This window comes from Biomphalaria glabrata, chromosome 3 (assembly GCF_947242115.1).
Source record: "Biomphalaria glabrata chromosome 3, xgBioGlab47.1, whole genome shotgun sequence".
NCBI lineage: Eukaryota > Metazoa > Mollusca > Gastropoda > Planorbidae > Biomphalaria > Biomphalaria glabrata.
In genome coordinates this window covers 35,263,888-35,282,922 of record NC_074713.1, presented here as the reverse complement: position 1 = coordinate 35,282,922, position 19,035 = coordinate 35,263,888, and the positions used below count along the sequence as shown (strand labels likewise).

At 36.6% G+C, this 19,035-nt stretch overlaps 1 protein-coding gene across 1 annotated transcript; it reads left to right on the top strand.

Moving 5' to 3' along the window:
* Positions 1–12,919: 12,919 nt before the first annotated feature.
* Positions 12,920–17,809, top strand: LOC106053758 (NPC intracellular cholesterol transporter 2-like). Its single transcript, XM_013209373.2, has 4 exons — positions 12,920–13,086; positions 15,577–15,681; positions 16,905–17,080; positions 17,624–17,809. The coding sequence occupies exons 1-4, from the start codon at positions 13,008–13,010 to the stop codon at positions 17,723–17,725; spliced, it is 462 nt and encodes a 153-aa protein (XP_013064827.1). The 5' UTR covers positions 12,920–13,007; the 3' UTR covers positions 17,726–17,809.
* Positions 17,810–19,035: the final 1,226 nt, after the last annotated feature.

The window sequence follows — 19,035 nt, the reverse complement described above, 5'->3', positions numbered from 1 at the left end:
CGAGTGTAGTATTATCTATATATCTGAGTCAACCAGAGACATGGCCTACGTGGTAGTATCTCTTGAGTGTAGTATTATCTATATATCTCCCGAGTGTAGTATTATCTATATATCTGAGTCCACCAGAGACATGGCCTACGTGGTAGTATCTCTTGAGTGTAGTATTATCTATATATCTCCCGAGTGTAGTATTATCTATATATCTGAGTCCACCAGAGACATGGCCTACGTGGTAGTATCTCTTGAGTGTAGTATTATCTATATATCTCCCGAGTGTAGTATTATCTATATATCTCTCGAGTGTAGTATTATCTATATATCTGAGTCAACCAGAGACATGGCCTACGTGGTAGTATCTCTCGAGTGTAGTATTATCTATATATCTCTCGAGTGTAGTATTATCTATATATCTGAGTCAACCAGAGACATGGCCTACGTGGTAGTATCTCTCGAGTATAGTATTATCTATATATCTCTCGTGTGTAGTATTATCTATATATCTCTCGAGTGTAGTATTATCTATATATCTCTCGAGTGTAGTATTATCTATATATCTCTCGAGTGTAGTATTATCTATACATCTCTCGAGTGTAGTATTATCTATATATCTCTCGAGTGTAGTATTATCTATATATCTCTCGAGTGTAGTATTATCTATATATCTCTCGAGTGTAGTATTATCTATATATCTCTCGAGTGTAGTATTATCTATATATCTCTCGAGTGTAGTATTATCTATATATCTCTCGAGTGTAGTATTATCTATATATCTCTCGAGTGTAGTATTATCTATATATCTCTCGAGTGTAGTATTATCTATATATCTCTCGAGTGTAGTATTATCTATATATCTCTCGAGTGTAGTATTATCTATATATCTCTCGAGTGTAGTATTATCTATATATCTCTCGAGTGTAGTATTATCTATATATCTCTCGAGTGTAGTATTATCCATATATCAATCGAGTGTAGTATTATCTATATATCTGAGTCCACCAGAGACATGGCCTACGTGGTAGTATCTCTCGAGTGTAGTATTATCTATATATCTCTCGAGTGTAGTATTATCTATATATCTCTCGAGTGTAGTATTATCTATATATCTCTCGAGTGTAATATTATCTATATATCTCTCGAGTGTAGTATTATCTATATATCTCTCGAGTGTAGTATTATCTATATATCTCTCGAGTGAAGTATTATCTATATATCTCTCGAGTGTAGTATTATCTATATATCTCTCGAGTGTAGTATTATCTATATATCTCTCGGGTGTAGTATTATCTATATATCTCTCGAGTGTAGTATTATCTATATATCTCTCGAGTGTAGTATTATCTATATATCTGAGTCCACCAGAGACATGACCTACGTGGTAGTATCTCTCGAGTGTAGTATTATCTTTATATCTCCCCCGAAATGAAATCCCCCCCCCCCCCCGCATCGGAATTTAGTGACTGATTTTTTGCTCTTATTTTGTTTATTTTAGGTGAGATTTTAATACTAAACTATCACTTGCCCCAGCACAGCAAAGGAGGTTTTGAGTTTAAAACCCCCCTACAAGGGATTTTTGAGTTTAAAACCCCGACCAGGGGGGGGGGTGAGTTTGAAATCCCATACCAGGGAGGTTCGAGTTTAAAACCCCCTACCAGGGGGGCTTGAGTTTAAAACCCCCTACCAGGGGTTTTCGCAGTTAAATTCCCCTCTTCTATAAAACAAAACAAACAATGTTACAAAAGACAGTTTGTGTGGAAACACAAACTCAAAATCGGCCCCCGAAAAGGTCCACCCAGGCAGGCTTCAATATTTTCAGAAAGAACATGCAAATGAAATTATATCAAAGACAAATGAGAGATAAGAATGGAGAAAGAAGGTTAACAGATCTTGTGTAGTGCCCCAACGGTCCCGCAGATCAACCTTCTTTCTCCATTCTTATCTCTCATTTGTCTTTGATATAATTTCATTTGGATGTTCTTTCTGAAAATTTGGAAGCCTGCCTGGGTGGACCCCTTCGGGGGCCGATTTTGAGTTTGTGTTTCCACACAAACTGTCTTTGTAATCTTGTTTGTCTATATATTTCATGAGATTTGTATTACGAGTTTTCAAAAGATTTTTAATAATTTCTGGAGATTTCCATGACTTTTTCAAATATTTTGCAATTTCTGGAGATTTCCAGGAGCTCCTAATAAATCAGGCGGCCGCGAGAAATCTGTTTTAATTTATGAGACGGTTTAATTTAATAATTTAGACATAGAATAAATGGGGTCCTATGAAAGTGTGGGGCCCAATGCGGTCGGATAGGTTGCTGTGGACTATGGCCGCCCCTGAAAAATAGCGGCGTATGCTACGCCGCCGGTCGACTAGTACAATATAAAACATAAGGTTCTTTCAAAAAGGTCATGGGCGTAGCCAGGGGACCCCCCCCGAAATGAAATCCCCCCCCCCCCCCGCAGGGGGAGGGGGAACGGAATTAAGTGACTGATTTTTGCTTTCATTTTGTTTATTTTAGGTGAGATTTTAATACTAAATCATCACTTACCACAACACAGCCGAGTGGGTTTTGAGTTTAAAACTCTCTACCAGGGGTTTTTGCAGTTAAATCCCCCTCTTCTATAAAACAAAACAAAAAAAAATGCAAACAACAATCCCCAAATTCCAACAGCACAGTTAAGGAAGATTTTGATTTTAAAACCTCCTCCAAAATTTACAATAACCCCCCCCCTCTTCAATATAAAAAAAAAGCAAATTACACACTCAAAATCTCAAAATTCTATGAGCGTAGCCAAAGGGGTTTTGAGTTAAATTCCCCCCCCCCTCCAGTAGCTAAAAAGTACCTATTCAATATATAAAAAAAAAAGCAAATTACACACTATAAAATCTATGAGCGTAGCCAAAAGGATTTTGAGTTTAAAACCCCCTGCCAGCGGGGTTTGAAGCTGAAAACTACCTCTTCAATATTTAAAAAAAAGCAAATTACGCACTCAAAATGATATGAGCGTAGCCAAAGCGGTTTTTGAGTTTAAATCCCCCTACTCCAGATGGCTTTTTCTTTAAAGTTTAAAACCCCTCCAGATGGTTTTAAGTTTAAAATTCCCCTACAGTGCGTTTAGAGTTGAAAACCTCTCTCTTCAATATTATTTTAAAGCAAACTATAGTAACCCAATTCTATGATTGTAGCTAAATGGGGTTTTGAATTTTAAAAAAACAAAAAAACTCCAGAGATTTTTTAGTTTAAAACCCCTCAACAGATGATTTTGACGAAAAAACTTTCCTTTTCGATATAAAATCTAAAGCGAAATACAGGCATGTTATTCCAGGAGCGTAGTCAAGAAAGGTTACAAATTTCTACCAGTGGCTTGGGCCCCATTAATAAAGTGTGAATAGTCTTCTGCGGAAATTGAAAAACACTAAATGTGGCTCAACAAAGATGGCTAAGACAGATTTTAGGAGTCAGTCATAGAGATCGGGTCTAAATCAATGAAATCTTATGCCGAACTGGGAGTCGAGCCCTTAATAGGGTTGTGACAGAGCATGAGGTTTTGCGGGACATGTTCAAAATTACGCAAAATAAGAGTAGCGGAAACAGCTTGCCGGAAAATGCGCCGAACGGCGCGAGAGGGTCTGTTAGTAAGAATAGCACATTAGGTTTTTGAAATAAAACTTTTTAATAGCAAGATAATGCACTGTAGATACCTCAGAATATGCATTTTGTTGGCTTTCAGTGCCAGAAATAGTGCTCGGCGGCGGGGCTTCGCCCCGCGCTGGGGGAGCGCTGCGACCTCCCTCAGACCCCCTTGCTAGCAAGGGCGGGGAGTCCACAAGTTTTCCACTAATTCCAGGAAGAACCTATTCTATTGTACAATAAACGTCTTCTGAAAGGGTCAGACTGTAATAAAGATTAATTATGTACACACACACACACACATATATATAATTTTTTTCCCTCTTTTTTCCGCCGGGGGGGGGGCGGGGAGGGGGGTTTCGAAAAAAATCCTGGCTACGCCCATGAAAAAGTTATATATGAATTTATATAAAGATGCTTAATTAATTTTAAAACGAGGTTTTTGAAGGACCACGCAAACGGGCAAACCTATATTCCTTGTTTAGAAAATATTGTTTATTTATGTGAATACAGCTTGAAAATTTTATTTATCAAAAAAGATTAGGATTTTTAATATATATAGCTTTGAGTATTTTGGAAGTCAAACTTCACTGACAGGCCAACAGCACAAAAACAATAACGACATTTCCATTCAAAGGTCGCTTAAAACTAAACTACAGGCATCTCCCTTGATAAGAACTAGGTTGAATAGATGCAAGTATATATTCAGAAAAAAACAATCGATCAATGCAAAAGAAACAGACAACTAGAAGAATTAGACTTTAGACTTCTTGTTCTGGATGTACTTTAGACTTCTTGTTCTGGATGTAGTTTAGACTTCTTGTTCTGGCTGTAGTTTAGACTTCTTGTTCTGGCTGTAGTTTAGACTTCTTGTTCTGGATGTACTTTAGACTTCTTGTTCTGGATGTACTTTAGACTTCTTGTTCTGGCTGTAGTTTAGACTTCTTGTTCTGGATGTAGTTTAGACTTCTTGTTCTGGATGTACTTTAGACTTCTTGTTCTGGCTGTAGTTTAGACTTCTTGTTCTGGCTGTACTTTAGACTTCTTGTTCTGGCTGTAGTTTAGACTTCTTGTTCTGGATGTACTTTAGACTTCTTGTTCTGGCTGTAGTTTAGACTTCTTGTTCTGGCTGTAGTTTAGACTTCTTGTTCTGGCTGTAGTTTAGACTTCTTGTTCTGGATGTACTTTAGACTTCTTGTTCTGGCTGTAGTTTAGACTTCTTGTTCTGGCTGTAGTTTAGACTTCTTGTTCTGGCTGTAGTTTAGACTTCTTGTTCTGGATGTACTTTAGACTTCTTGTTCTGGATGTACTTTAGACTTCTTGTTCTGGATGTACTTTAGACTTCTTGTTCTGGATGTACTTTAGACTTCTTGTTCTGGATGTACTTTAGACTTCTTGTTCTGGCTGTACTTTAGACTTCTTGTTCTGGCTGTAGTTTAGACTTCTTGTTCTGGCTGTAGTTTAGACTTCTTGTTCTGGCTGTACTTTAGACTTCTTGTTCTGGATGTAGTTTAGACTTCTTGTTCTGGATGTACTTTAGACTTCTTGTTCTGGCTGTAGTTTAGACTTCTTGTTCTGGCTGTAGTTTAGACTTCTTGTTCTGGCTGTAGTTTAGACTTCTTGTTCTGGATGTACTTTAGACTTCTTGTTCTGGCTGTAGTTTAGACTTCTTGTTCTGGCTGTACTTTAGACTTCTTGTTCTGGCTGTAGTTTAGACTTCTTGTTCTGGCTGTAGTTTAGACTTCTTGTTCTGGATGTACTTTAGACTTCTTGTTCTGGATGTACTTTAGACTTCTTGTTCTGGATGTACTTTAGACTTCTTGTTCTGGATGTACTTTAGACTTCTTGTTCTGGCTGTACTTTAGACTTCTTGTTCTGGATGTACTTTAGACTTCTTGTTCTGGCTGTAGTTTAGACTTCTTGTTCTGGATGTACTTTAGACTTCTTGTTCTGGATGTACTTTAGACTTCTTGTTCTGGATGTACTTTAGACTTCTTGTTCTGGCTGTAGTTTAGACTTTTTGTTCTGGCTGTACTTTAGACTTCTTGTTCTGGATGTACTTTAGACTTCTTGTTCTGGCTGTAGTTTAGACTTCTTGTTCTGGATGTACTTTAGACTTTTTGTTCTGGATGTACTTTAGACTTCTTGTTCTGGATGTACTTTAGACTTCTTGTTCTGGCTGTAGTTTAGACTTCTTGTTCTGGCTGTACTTTAGACTTCTTGTTCTGGATGTACTTTAGACTTCTTGTTCTGGCTGTAGTTTAGATTTCTTGTTCTGGATGTACTTTAGACTTCTTGTTCTGGATGTACTTTAGACTTCTTGTTCTGGCTGTAGTTTAGACTTCTTGTTCTGGATGTACTTTAGACTTCTTGTTCTGGGTGTACTTTAGACTTCTTGTTCTGGATGTACTTTAGACTTCTTGTTCTGGATGTACTTTAGACTTCTTGTTCTGGCTGTAGTTTAGACTTCTTGTTCTTGCTGTACTTTAGACTTCTTGTTCTGGCTGTAGTTTAGACTTCTTGTTCTGGCTGTACTTTAGACTTCTTGTTCTGGATGTTCTTTAGACTTCTTGTTCTGGATGTACTTTAGACTTCTTGTTCTGGCTGTAGTTTAGACTTCTTGTTCTGGGTGTACTTTAGACTTCTTGTTCTGGCTGTAGTTTAGACTTCTTGTTCTGGCTGTAGTTTAGACTTCTTGTTCTGGCTGTACTTTAGACTTCTTGTTCTGGCTGTAGTTTAGACTTCTTGTTCTGGATGTACTTTAGACTTCTTGTTCTGGATGTACTTTAGACTTCTTGTTCTGGATGTACTTTAGACTTCTTGTTCTGGCTGTAGTTTAGACTTCTTGTTCTGGATGTACTTTAGACTTCTTGTTCTGGCTGTAGTTTAGACTTCTTGTTCTGGGTGTACTTTAGACTTCTTGTTCTGGGTGTACTTTAGACTTCTTGTTCTGGATGTACTTAAATTCGATTAAATCGATTCACTGCATGAACAAAATGATCTCTAAGTTTTTGCAGTGAAGTCTTTCCAAAGTTCAACGTGCTGTGCTACAAAAACTAGAATATGAAATCTCTACACTCGGAACGAAAGTCTGGGACAGAACCAAGATTTTCTCATTTATAAACTATTTTCTATTACTTTTTGTTTCTTTTTAGATTTTTTGATTAACATTGTTTCTTAATGGAATTAAATAAAGCTTATATCAACTCACACTGTCTGTCTGGTAAAAATTTTGAATACGTTATTTCTCCCACACCCATTCTCGGATCAAGTTGAAACTTTAAACAATTATCTATTGTACCTAACAAAAATTAATTATTGATAATTAATTTTTTTTTTTGATATCGAAAAAAAAAAGAAATAACTTTAACATTAATTGGAACATAAAGTTGTAAATCTTAAGCTATTTACCTTAGATAAGCTTTATTATTTTTTAAAAGTGTTTTTGAATTTTTTGCTTTTTACCCTCTATACACAATGAATGTAACTCTTTACACCTAACTAACAACAATAACAAAATACATTTAGTCATACATGTTACTGTCTTTATTTCAATGGAATGCATTCTTTATTCATTTTTATAAATCGATGCTGATATTTAGCTCCGGTAGGATCACCTAGGAAGACAAGGTCGATATCTGGGGACTATTTAAGTTCTCTTTTGCCAGAGCTTTTGGCAGGGGCGGACTGGGTGTCAAAATCGGCCCAGGTATTTCTACACAATCAGGCCCATAAATTGCATATCTTATGATGGGCATTCAATTCTAGGCCTACCTATCCTCAACATCTGTATGTTGTGTTTGAGCATCGATGACTGTACACATTTGTTGATTTTTCATCGCTGAGTGTGCAGGCCATAAAAGGATGAAGCATACGAGTAGCGCCGCCTATGGTTGTAGGTTATTACATTATTTCGGAAAATTTGTTAGATCAAATTAGAATAGCAATGCAAAGAGATTTCTTTTAAACACGACGCTCAGACGGCCGCTTTTATAAGCGAATATTATACAACCTTTGACGATTCAGTAAATAGTGACATCCATGCGGCTTTTTTTTTTTGGTGGCCCTACCGGCCCAATTAGGTACCGGCTCACCGGGCATTTGCCCAAATGCCCATTTAGCCAGTCCGCCCCTGGCTTTTGGTCTCAAATGTGTCAGCGACTATCGTACTTCGTTACCTCTGTTAAGCTTGCCAAAAAAAAAAAGACCCGCCTCTGGCATGTTTGACCTCTGAAGGTGATTAGAAAAAAAAATCCTGGAAAAGAAATTTAAAGAATTTTTCCCACATTCAATTTACTTCGATTTACGATTTTGTTTGAACTGTTTTGTTTGAACTGTTTTGTTTGAACTGTTTTGTTTGAACTGTTTTCTTTGAAATGTTTTCTTTGAAATGTTTTCTTTGAACTGTTTTCTTTGAACTGTTTTCTTTGAACTGTTTTCTTTGAACTGTTTTCTTCTCTCTACGGATCAAACACATTCCCATCCCCCTTTTTTTTCCCCACCAAATTTAATTTTGTCATAGCTTTCATTAAAAAGAGTAGGCGCGGTGTCTGAGCGCTAAAGCGCTTGACATCTGAACCGGGGCCACCCGTTCGAATCCTGGGATTTTTGTTTTAATTTTTTAAAACTTCATTAAAAACGAAATATTCGGTAGAGTTTGACATACAGGAGTCTAAATCTAGTGTTTCTCTTAGCAACCAAAGTCTGGGACAGAACCAAAATGTTCTCATATTTATAAAGTATTCTAATACTTTGTTTGTTTACTTATATAGTATTTGATTATCATTGTTTCTAAATGGAACTAACACATTGTTATCCTGTGTACTTTATGCATTAAAAAAGGGGTAGGCTAAATCTGTCACACAGCACTATGTCACACATACTTTCATACTTCAGATTCTTATCGGTTGTAGAATTGGTCCATAACTAGGTCATCTGTGATAAAATAGAACACTTTTAAAAGTACTTTACAAATGAAGGGGAAAAAAAGACATTTCGATTGACGATAAGAAAACGGCAGGCTACCACTGTTTAGTAAGAGGAGGGTATCTAGATATGTCTCTTTATTCAAGGCTAAGGTATAAATCTCATTGAAACAAGAGTTAGTCTTTCTTTGGTCTTTATTTTTTTAATGCAAATAAGTTTCTTTGTTGAGTTTGTTCGTCAACACTAGTTTCCATATTTTCAAATAGTTTGTACAATATTGATCTCTTGACATTATTGGGCAGAGATCTAAATCTAGCTGTTACAACAATAGAGCGTTTAATGTAATGGTTTAATGTGGATTTCATTTTACAAAGTACCACATAAGTGGATACATTATGTTTAGTTAAAAACTTACCTAACATTGACAAATACCAACAACAACAATTTCATCTCGTGACGCAAAAAAAAAATCATCTACACTATCTATATATACCATACGTCATTTGCCACATTATAATTTAATAATACTCCTCTCTCGATTAGGGTTTATATAATAAATATGGGTGAATCAGGCAGTTTATATTCGCTCAATAACCCCCACCCCACCCCACAGATAAAAGTGCAAAATAAAATTGACTAATTTCTGTATGTTCACCGTAGCTAAATGTAACTACATATGTTGGCCTACAACAAAATCATGATTATTTGAAAAAACAAGTAGCGTTGTTATAAAAAAATGTGGCTTGTTAACCTCTGAATGACTTATCAAGCCACTTCACAGATTCAAATAAATACATTTTATCTTCCTTTTATAGCGTCCTTTTTAAGCTCGCAGGGGGGAAAAATGCTTACCTTTGCCTAAGATAGACCCCTAAACCAAAGACACAGATTTTATTAGAATAACAAAGGGATATAGTTCGCTAAATTTCATTTAAAGGCAGCTAAAAGAGTTGCTCTCTCACATGATTGTTCTGAAAATGCGTTGATGCATCTGTCTGCCTATAACTCAATGTAAAAAGAAAATCATTGGACAGCATGTTGAAAAGGTCTAAAAAAGAAAAAAAAACTTCACTGGATTTGTCTCTAATAGAATTGTGAACATGCATTTGAGCGGTAAATTCGAATTCTTAACTTAACTAACACTGCCAAACTCTAGTCACAACAGTGGCATAACACTGTGATGACTCTGCCACAACACTGCCAAAATACTCTCAAAACACTGTAACAACACATCAACAACTCTGACACAACACTGAAACAAAATTGCTATACCCTTCCACAACACTACCATAACATATCACACTACCACAACACTGCAACATTACTGTCTTAACAATCCAATAAGACTGCCAAACACTACCACAACACTGCAACATTACTGTCTTAACAATCCAATAAGACTGCCAAACACTACCACAACACTGCTACATCACTGTCTTAACAATCCAATAAGACTGCCAAACACTACCACAACACTGCAACATCACTGTCTTAACAATCCAATAAGACTGCCAAACACTACCACAACACTGCAACATTACTGTCTTAACAATCCAATAAGACTGCCAAACACTACCACAACACTGCTACATCACTGTCTTAACAATCCAATAAGACTGCCAAACACTACCACAATACTGCAACATTACTGTCTTAACAATCCAATAAGACTGCCAAACACTACCACAACACTGCTACATCACTGTCTTAACAATCCAATAAGACTGCCAAACACTACCACAACACTGCTACATCACTGTCTTAACAATCCAATAAGACTGCCAAACACTACCACAACACTGCAACATTACTGTCTTAACAATCCAATAAGACTGCCAAATACTACCACAACACTTCAACATTACTGTCTTAACAATCCCATAAGACTGCCAAACACTACCACAACACTGCAGCATCACTGTCATAACAATCCCATAAGACTGCCAAACACTACCACAACACTGCAACATCACTGTCTTAACAATCCCATAAGACTGCCAAACACTACCACAACACTGCAACATTACTGTCTTAACAATCCCATAAGACTGCCAAACACTACCACAACACTTCAACATCACTGTCATAACAATCCCATAAGACTGCCAAACACTACCACAACACTGCAACATTACTGTCTTAACAATCCAATAAGACTGCCAAATACTACCACAACACTGCAACATTACTGTCTTAACAATCCCATAAGACTGCCAAACACTACCACAACACTGCAACATCACTGTCTTAACAATCCAATAAGACTGCCAAACACTACCACAACACTGCAACATTACTGTCTTAACAATCCAATAAGACTGCCAAACACTACCACAACACTGCAACATTACTGTCTTAACAATCCAATAAGACTGCCAAACACTACCACAACACTGCTACATCACTGTCTTAACAATCCAATAAGACTGCCAAACACTACCACAACACTGCAATAGCACTGCCACATCTCTACCACGGCACTGTCACATCACTATCCGGGACCACAATGTGTATGTTATGATGTGCATCTGTTGGTATCTGTCCTGCTAAGTTTGATAATACGACGACAACTGAAAGCAAGTTTGAATCCATGCACAGCAGGTTTACCTGACTCTTTTATGTCTAGATAGATTTAAAGGCTATAGGACATCTCTATAATACAAACAGAACCTTAATTAGTTTGAAAAGAATTACTTTGAAAAAAAATTTTTTACATTCTTTTGAAACAATTTGATATTCCTAAAAGACTGAAGCGTGACGTTTGAAAAGGAGGTAAAAAAGACACACAAAAGTTCTTTCTACTGTCTACATTAACACAATCACATGCAAGGTAGAAGAAGATCTCTCATCAACAAAATACTCGCTGGCACATGTTTTATGATTAACTTCAAAACCGTTTCTTGTGGAACGTCTTTATTAACAGCCTTTAACATGAATTCATGCAAGTGTTCTTGTGTCGTGAAGCTTTTTCTGTACACATTTCAAAGTGTAGAAACTTCTTGTATAAGTTACGTGGCATTGGGAATGTTCCTTCGTAAACGCCATCATCCTGGGGTTCAATGGCAGTTGTTGAGTCTTTTTTACCAAAACTGGCGAGCATCGAGAATCAGATCTGAATTGTCACTGCATTTAGATCTATTTCATTGAATTGCGTTTGAATATATTTAACTTTAAACGAATTGTATTCAAATCTGTGTTTCTTCGCTGTGTTATTATAGAGGCACATCCGAACCTGCAGATGTTACGTTGCTTTACATTCATAGTGTGAACAACACAAAAGTGACCATGCGCTGACCAATAAAAGGTTCCGCAAGGTAGTCATTGCCGGAAGTGGTAATAACTATAAGTACTCCAATACCTATAAAATGCTTCATAGTGGCATGCATCTCAAAAAGCCTTTAAAACCTGTCCAACTCCTAGACTTCACGTGTGGCTCAGATATTGAGTCCGGCAGATGTTTTCACTTACAAGAGAATGGGGGAAGGCGAGAAGCTGGCGCCTTGGTAAGCTTCGGGCAGGAGGGTCTCGTTAGTCATGGCTGGCCACCCACCCAGGAGAAGGAAAACTTTGAATTAAAACCTCTTTAGCCAACCTCTTTAGATCAACAATAAACACGAATTGACCAATAAGAGACCAGTTATATAATCAATAGGGATAATGCTCTGCAAACATAATGTATATAGTATACTATTTCAGTACTAGACTTTTCCCCCCTAGAATTCTAAAAGTATTATAAAAGTAAAGCTGACTCTTCGTGTGGTTATTCTCTTCTGATTGGTCACCAGTTGCACGCTGACATCTTCACTCCTACTGGAGGTTTGGGTCAAGATTTTTGAGGTACTGTCTGTAACTTAGAAAACAAATTGATCGGTGCACATTAGCCTCATTAGACAAATCTTTTGTTAGATCTTCAGCTAACAGGTCAAAATACTTTGCTGTCGACTGTTAGATCTTCAGCTAACAGGTCAAAATACTTTGCTGTCGACTGTTAGATCTTCAGCTAACAGGTCAAAATACTTTGCTGTGGACTGTTAGAGTTTCCCTCGATATATCAAAAGATGAACCCATACATTTACTCACACATTGTACAACAAAAAGACATACGAAAACACACATTCTCGACTCCTTTCATCTCAACAGAACTATGTTCACTCAAGTGCAGCAGTTCAAACCACAATAGACACGAAAACGCTGATATCAACAATACAAAATCTATTTCCATGGAGATAAGAGTTCTTATGGAGTCAAATTTAAACACACTTGAGTTTTTCTTTTTTTTTTAAACACTTTCTCAGGTGGCAGATAAAAGAATGATTGGGGTTGTGGTCTTGTCCGATAGTGAACTTCCAGCACAGTATATAAGACATAGATTGTCTGCTAATTATACACTTTTTCTTTACAAGCATTTTTTTTTAATTTTATTTTGATTTGTCTACAGATTTTTTTGTTTCTTATTAAAATGATCAAATTAGTTTTGTGTTTCATGTTTTGCTATTTGACAACAGCAGAGCCTATAGTATATAAAGACTGCCCTGGAGGTAAGGAATTCTATGATCATTTAACCCTTGGCTTGTGTCTTGAAAGCTTTCTTATGATTTCCGCAACATTATCTTATATTATATAATACAGACGTTACTTCAAAAATGAAAATGATTACGTGACTTTTTTACGTCCTACGCATCATGCATTTAGTCATGCATGTTAACCAATGACTTAAACTCTACCAAGTCATTTGGTTTTCCTGGCTGGCTCAGGCAAACCACTCCATGCTCTAATAGCACCAGGGAAGAAGGAGCTTTGTACTAATTTGTCCTAGCATATGGAACGAGGAATGTGTTTTTTTTTATCTTTTATAGTGTCTTTTATTTGATTTGATTTTGTATTTAGCTGCCAACTACGGGCTGACACAAGCCTTTCACTCTGAGTTGATTAAGAGACAAACTGGCTTATATTTTCTCGTTACTTATACTGCCTTTCGTCTGGAGAATCTGTCTGCATGTTTCCCTCTACCGTTGGACCAAAGAGCTGTAAACTAGATATGCTCAGGTTAGGGTTAGACTTAGGGTTTCAGTTTTCAAGGTAAGCTTAGTTGATCTATTACGGACGTTCATTTTAAAATGAAGATGTTAACTTCCTATGCCAAACTTTTGGACGGCATGTGAACATTTACATTTTGACTAGATGGAGGATGAGGCTGTTTTATAGTTTCAATTTTTATTGGAAGATCAAACTAAGACACGATTTTTTGTTTTATATGTGAGCAGGTCAGGCAGGCGTGAGTGTGGTGGCCTATTCTCTTCTGCTGCTCATCATTTATTCATTTATAACAGTAGGCAGGTGGTAGCTCTACTGAGTGGGCCCAATCTGTGCACCTCGGTCTGCGACCAAGGGGCTAGAGTCGCCTAAGCAACCAGACAGCACAATTAAATTAAACTAAACTAATCTAGCTAACTAAAAGAACAAACTAAACTAAATTTATAAAACAAATTATAAATACACTTTATTCACAACAAACTTACAAAGCAATAAAAATATAGATGAATACAAAAAAAAAGATAAACTTTACAGAAACAACTAAATAAACTTAGAAATAAGTAACTAATCAACCTGACTATACCACTACCAACACTAATAAGAAACCCAAATGTCTAACTATCTTTACTAGATTACACCTAAAAACACCAACACTAAACACAACAGTACAGCAGACAGCTTAACTGTGGCAATAATATACTAATAAAGGCAGCTAGGCAGTGGAAATAATGACAGTACTACCGCACAGTTAGGCAGTAGACGCACAGTTAGGCAGTAGACGTAACGTCGTAACGACAGGAATTATAGCAGGCGGTCCCAGCTGAAATTACACTACGCACAATTAACTTTACACAGGCACTACTGTCAGCACTGACCACTGGTCAAGACAAAAGAAGGCTCAACGTGGTTCCGGAGCTAGCTATAACTGGTCAGCGTGAACATATCGGAGAGCATGACGTCACGCTAATTACCTAAAACTAAACTGGACTACTGATTTCCCTAATTTGTACCTAGCCGTACGCTATAATAAAATCTAGAAAATTACTAAAGACACGGACTACACAACATTATATACCAAATTAAACAGCATAAAAAAGAGAATCTTAAAAATTAATTTTACAAAAATACAAAAAGGAAGATAAAAAGTTATTTCTATTCTAAACTCATATGGGGACCCTATACAGCTTCTAGACTTGCAGTTAGACTGAAGTTAGAAAATAATTACTAACATAACCTAAGCGCTAAAGACAAAAATACGTAGAACTAATCAGGGACAAAGAAATGGAAACAGTGCCAACAACTCTAAGGCTAGTTAACTATTTTTAAAACTACTTTTCCTCTACGAGTAAAACACAAATAACAGAAAAAGACTAAAACTAGCAGAAGTTATAAATAGCGGAAACTACAAACACACAGCACTGACCTATGCAAGAAGAATATACACTAAATTAAATTATTCTAGCCTGGCCTATATAAAGTAAACAGATCGAAATACAGATAAAAATAGATAACAAATAGACCTGGGGTCGCACGCTCACATATATATCATGCAAAAAAAAAATTATATGTGACGAACACACTTGACACTGGTTCTTTAATTTAATGACATTTTTTTTTTACTTTGAAACTTGTCTGTATAGTTCCGCTAGTCTACTTGCACTAAATCTTTACCGACTCACCCAGTTTAGGTTATAGTAGCTATGAGGAAGATTTGGACACGGTCTTTTTCTAAAATTTCTGTTGAATATTATCTTACAAGCGACTATTCTCCCACTTGAAGAATGTTTTTGTTTTTGTTGCTAGTTTTTAAATTCCTTATTTCACCTCCAACAACCGACTGAGTTCCAAACAATTGGGCCACATGCCGAATTTTAATTTTAATCTAAAGTACACAAAGGGAATAGAAGTAGCCCAAACAAACAATTGTGTTTTCTCATGGTGCCCTCTTGATCACACTACATCATTTCATAATCTATCTCGCTTTATTCTTACAGATAACCTTGGACATGCTACAGCTGTTACCCTGAGTCCGTGTCCCCAACAGCCTTGTACATTTAAACATGGGGATAAAGTCACTGTTACTATAACTTTCAATGCTGGTAAGTGTTCCCTAAGTCTATGTCCCCAACAGCCTTGTACATTTAAACATGGGGATAAAGTCACTGTTACTGTAACTTTCAGTGCTGGTAAGTGTTTGTGAGGGAGGGGGGAGTGGCTCTAGAAGTCATTGGTAACTGTAAGGTCTTAGAAAGAGGAGTAGGTTACGTAGTGCAGTATTTCACTTGAACTTCCACCCCTACATAGATAGATAGATAGATAGAGAGAGAGAGAGAGCGATTAAAAGGATAGGGGTCCGGGTATTACTTCCGACCTCTCTCTGAAAAATCTAAATGCCCCCACTCAAAGCTCCGTATCATCCTTTGCCAACTAGCTGCAAGTTTTGTCTTGTACAGCCTTAGTTAAAGAACTTTGTTTACAGCACATAGATTTGAACTTTTTTTTTTTCATCAACTTACAATTGTCCTGGTTTTTAGCATTGATAAGAAAATTACTTTTAAAAATGGATAAAGGTTATTTAAAGAGGAAAAGAAGATTATCAGCTAAAAGTCCTATTGTACTTATTGTCATTCAAGATATCAGTTGTTGTTGTCTTTAATTGTTTTTAAAATGTTTCTGATGCTTTATTTTAATATTGTAACTTCACTCCCGCGCCGGCACTGATGTTCAACTCGAGTAGTAGAAGACAAGTTGATTCAAGAGGAAGGACTGTTGTAGATCCGGCTGAAGTGATCTGCTAGTTATTGGAGTCTGAGCTGTCAGGGATCAAAAGCCGTCCTTTGTGCTATCTGTGAACTGTATTGAGGACCTGAAGCGGCACTGGGAAGTGTGTTGGTGGTCTGTACTGGTATTTAGATAGAAAAGGACTGGTGGAACTTAAAATAAGACGCTCTGGGACTTAATAGCTGGTGAAGTCCATGTCTGTTTGTTTACAGATGTAAATTAATACACCGTCTATTAATAACTCCTTTCATTGAGTGGCTGCCGTAGACTTACTACAATACTGTTGTGAGTTTCAAAATGAATGAACATAGGAGTTTTGAACGCAATGTGTTGAGGAGTAAAGTTGACTTTGTAGGGAGGTGACCAAAGCTTGACCCTATTTGAGTATTTCTACTTTACGTAATGACTTGTAGGTCCTCTCAAGTCATCAGAGCTTTAGGCACTTGAGGACACCGTAATATCCCAGTGTCCACCAAAATAAATCTAACTGCCACTTCACTGCCAATGTATACAATGGGAGGTGTTCTTCTGTTCTTTTCAGCCAATGATACAAGCATTCTTCACTCCAAAGTATTTGGTATTGTCGCTGATATCCCAGTACCCTTCCCTCTGCCCAACCAAGATGGATGTCGAGACAGTGGAATTAACTGTCCTATTACCAAAGGTCAAACATACACGTACACATCGTCATTTGACGTTCTCCCAACTTATCCTCAGGTAAATACAAGTATCTAGTAAATAATTATCCTCGGATATATATATATATATAACATACATCAAATATGCTCAATTTCGTATACACAAGTTATGTGTATGTAAATATATATATATATATATATATATATATATATATATATTCTGTAAATATGTTTCCTTAATTTAAAACACAAAATCTTTATCTTAAATTTAACTACTTGTCAATATTAACATTTTAGTCCCAAGATTTATAGTTCACATTGTAATTCATTGATTTGAATTTCATTTGCATTAATCTCATATTCCAATGCATCTCATATTCCAGTGCATTAATCTCATATTCCAATGCATCTCATATTCCAGTGCATCAATCTCATATTCCAATGCCTCATATTCCAGTGCATTAATCTCATATTCCAATGCATCTCATATTCCAGTGCATTAATCGCATATTCCAATGCATCTCATATTCTGGTGCATTAATCGCATATTCCAATGCATCTCATATTCTGGTGCATTAATCTCACATTTCAATACATTAATTTCATGTTCTATTTATTTCAGATTACTCTTGTAGTCATGTGGAAACTTGAAGGCGCCACTGGAAACTTTGTGTGTTTCACATTCCCAATGTCTATTTCTGACTCCGGAGCAGTAGTAGGTTAACAAGATCTGATGTCAAGAGATGTTATTGATTGAATTATTTCCCTAAAAGAACTGACGAAAAAAATAAATGTATACAAGTATTAACCTATGTGTTTTATTTTTAATACAAATAGTGTTCATTTGGCTGCACTAAATTGTGAAAGGCAAGTCTTCGATTAAAAACGTAATAACATAGTTTATACTGAATGCGTGCGTAGTCTTACAATAAGACAAATGAAACAGATGAGCTGGTTTGACTTTGCACTTAACGCAATGGATCAAGATCATTATTGTGTTATTTTTTACTTTCAAGTGACTGTATTTGTTTAATGTGATCAAAATGTGTCAATTTGAATTGTAGATAGTTGAAGAGTATTTTCTGGGAAAATAACCGGTGCCTATTAACCAGACTGAATTCCCCCCCCCCAAAAAAAAAGTGAACATTTAGCGATGGCCCAGAGAAAAATGCTTCAACGGTTGTCTGAGAACAAACCACTAAGAGACTGCATCATATGAATGACATAAATCACGGCTAAATACCCTCCTAATAATGGACTCAAGTCCAAAACCCTGTAGAGATCACACATTATTGTTCAAACTTCTATTTAGTTTGTGGAGCTTCCACTTTCCCTTTAAGGGTTAGGTCCTGCTCCTGGGCATCTATACTGTCGCTGACTTAAATCTAGTCCTGTCGCTGCCACTTTTACGTCTCTCCGCATCACCTCTACACTTTCACTGATAGACCTTTTTTTCTTTACGGTAGAGAGAGAGAAGGGGGAGTCAATTTTTTTTTCCATTTTATGTTAACTAATAATTTCTAAAGTATTGACTTTCTATACCATTATTATATTACATTAAGAAAATTGGACTAACATCTTTATAAGAAAAGGCTGAAAATATGAATAAATAGTCTCTAAAGTTTCAAAAAATCAAGTATCTAAAGTTTCAATTTTTAAACAAATTAATTGCACAAAGTTTGTTCTTTCTCTTTGTCATTGCAATACAATGGAGGTGACGTCCTTACCGCCCCTTTCCTGAATCAAGTTGGTAATCATGTGTATTTAAAATACAAGTCTCGCAAAGAGTGCCACCTCTAACACGCAAGTCTCGGCAAAGTGTATCACCTCTAGCACGCAAGTCTCAGCAAAGTGTATCACCTCTAGCACGCAAGTCTCAGCAAAGAGTATCACCTCTAACACGCAAGTCTCGGCAAAGTGTATCACCTCTAGCACGCAAGTCTCGCAAAGAGTGTCACTAAAGTCTCGGTAATAGATGCAGAAACAACGACACAAATTTCAAGAACGTTTTCCACTTATCCAGAAATTACTCCT

Coding starts and splice junctions, on each gene's coding strand:
- LOC106053758 (XM_013209373.2), top strand. CDS start 13,008: ATGATCAAATTAGTTTTGTGTTTCATGTTTTGCTATTTGACAACAGCA. Junction 15,682..16,904: donor TACTATAACTTTCAATGCTG/GTAAGTGTTCCC, acceptor TGTTCTTTTCAG/CCAATGATACAAGCATTCTT. Junction 17,081..17,623: donor TTCTCCCAACTTATCCTCAG/GTAAATACAAGT, acceptor TATTTATTTCAG/ATTACTCTTGTAGTCATGTG.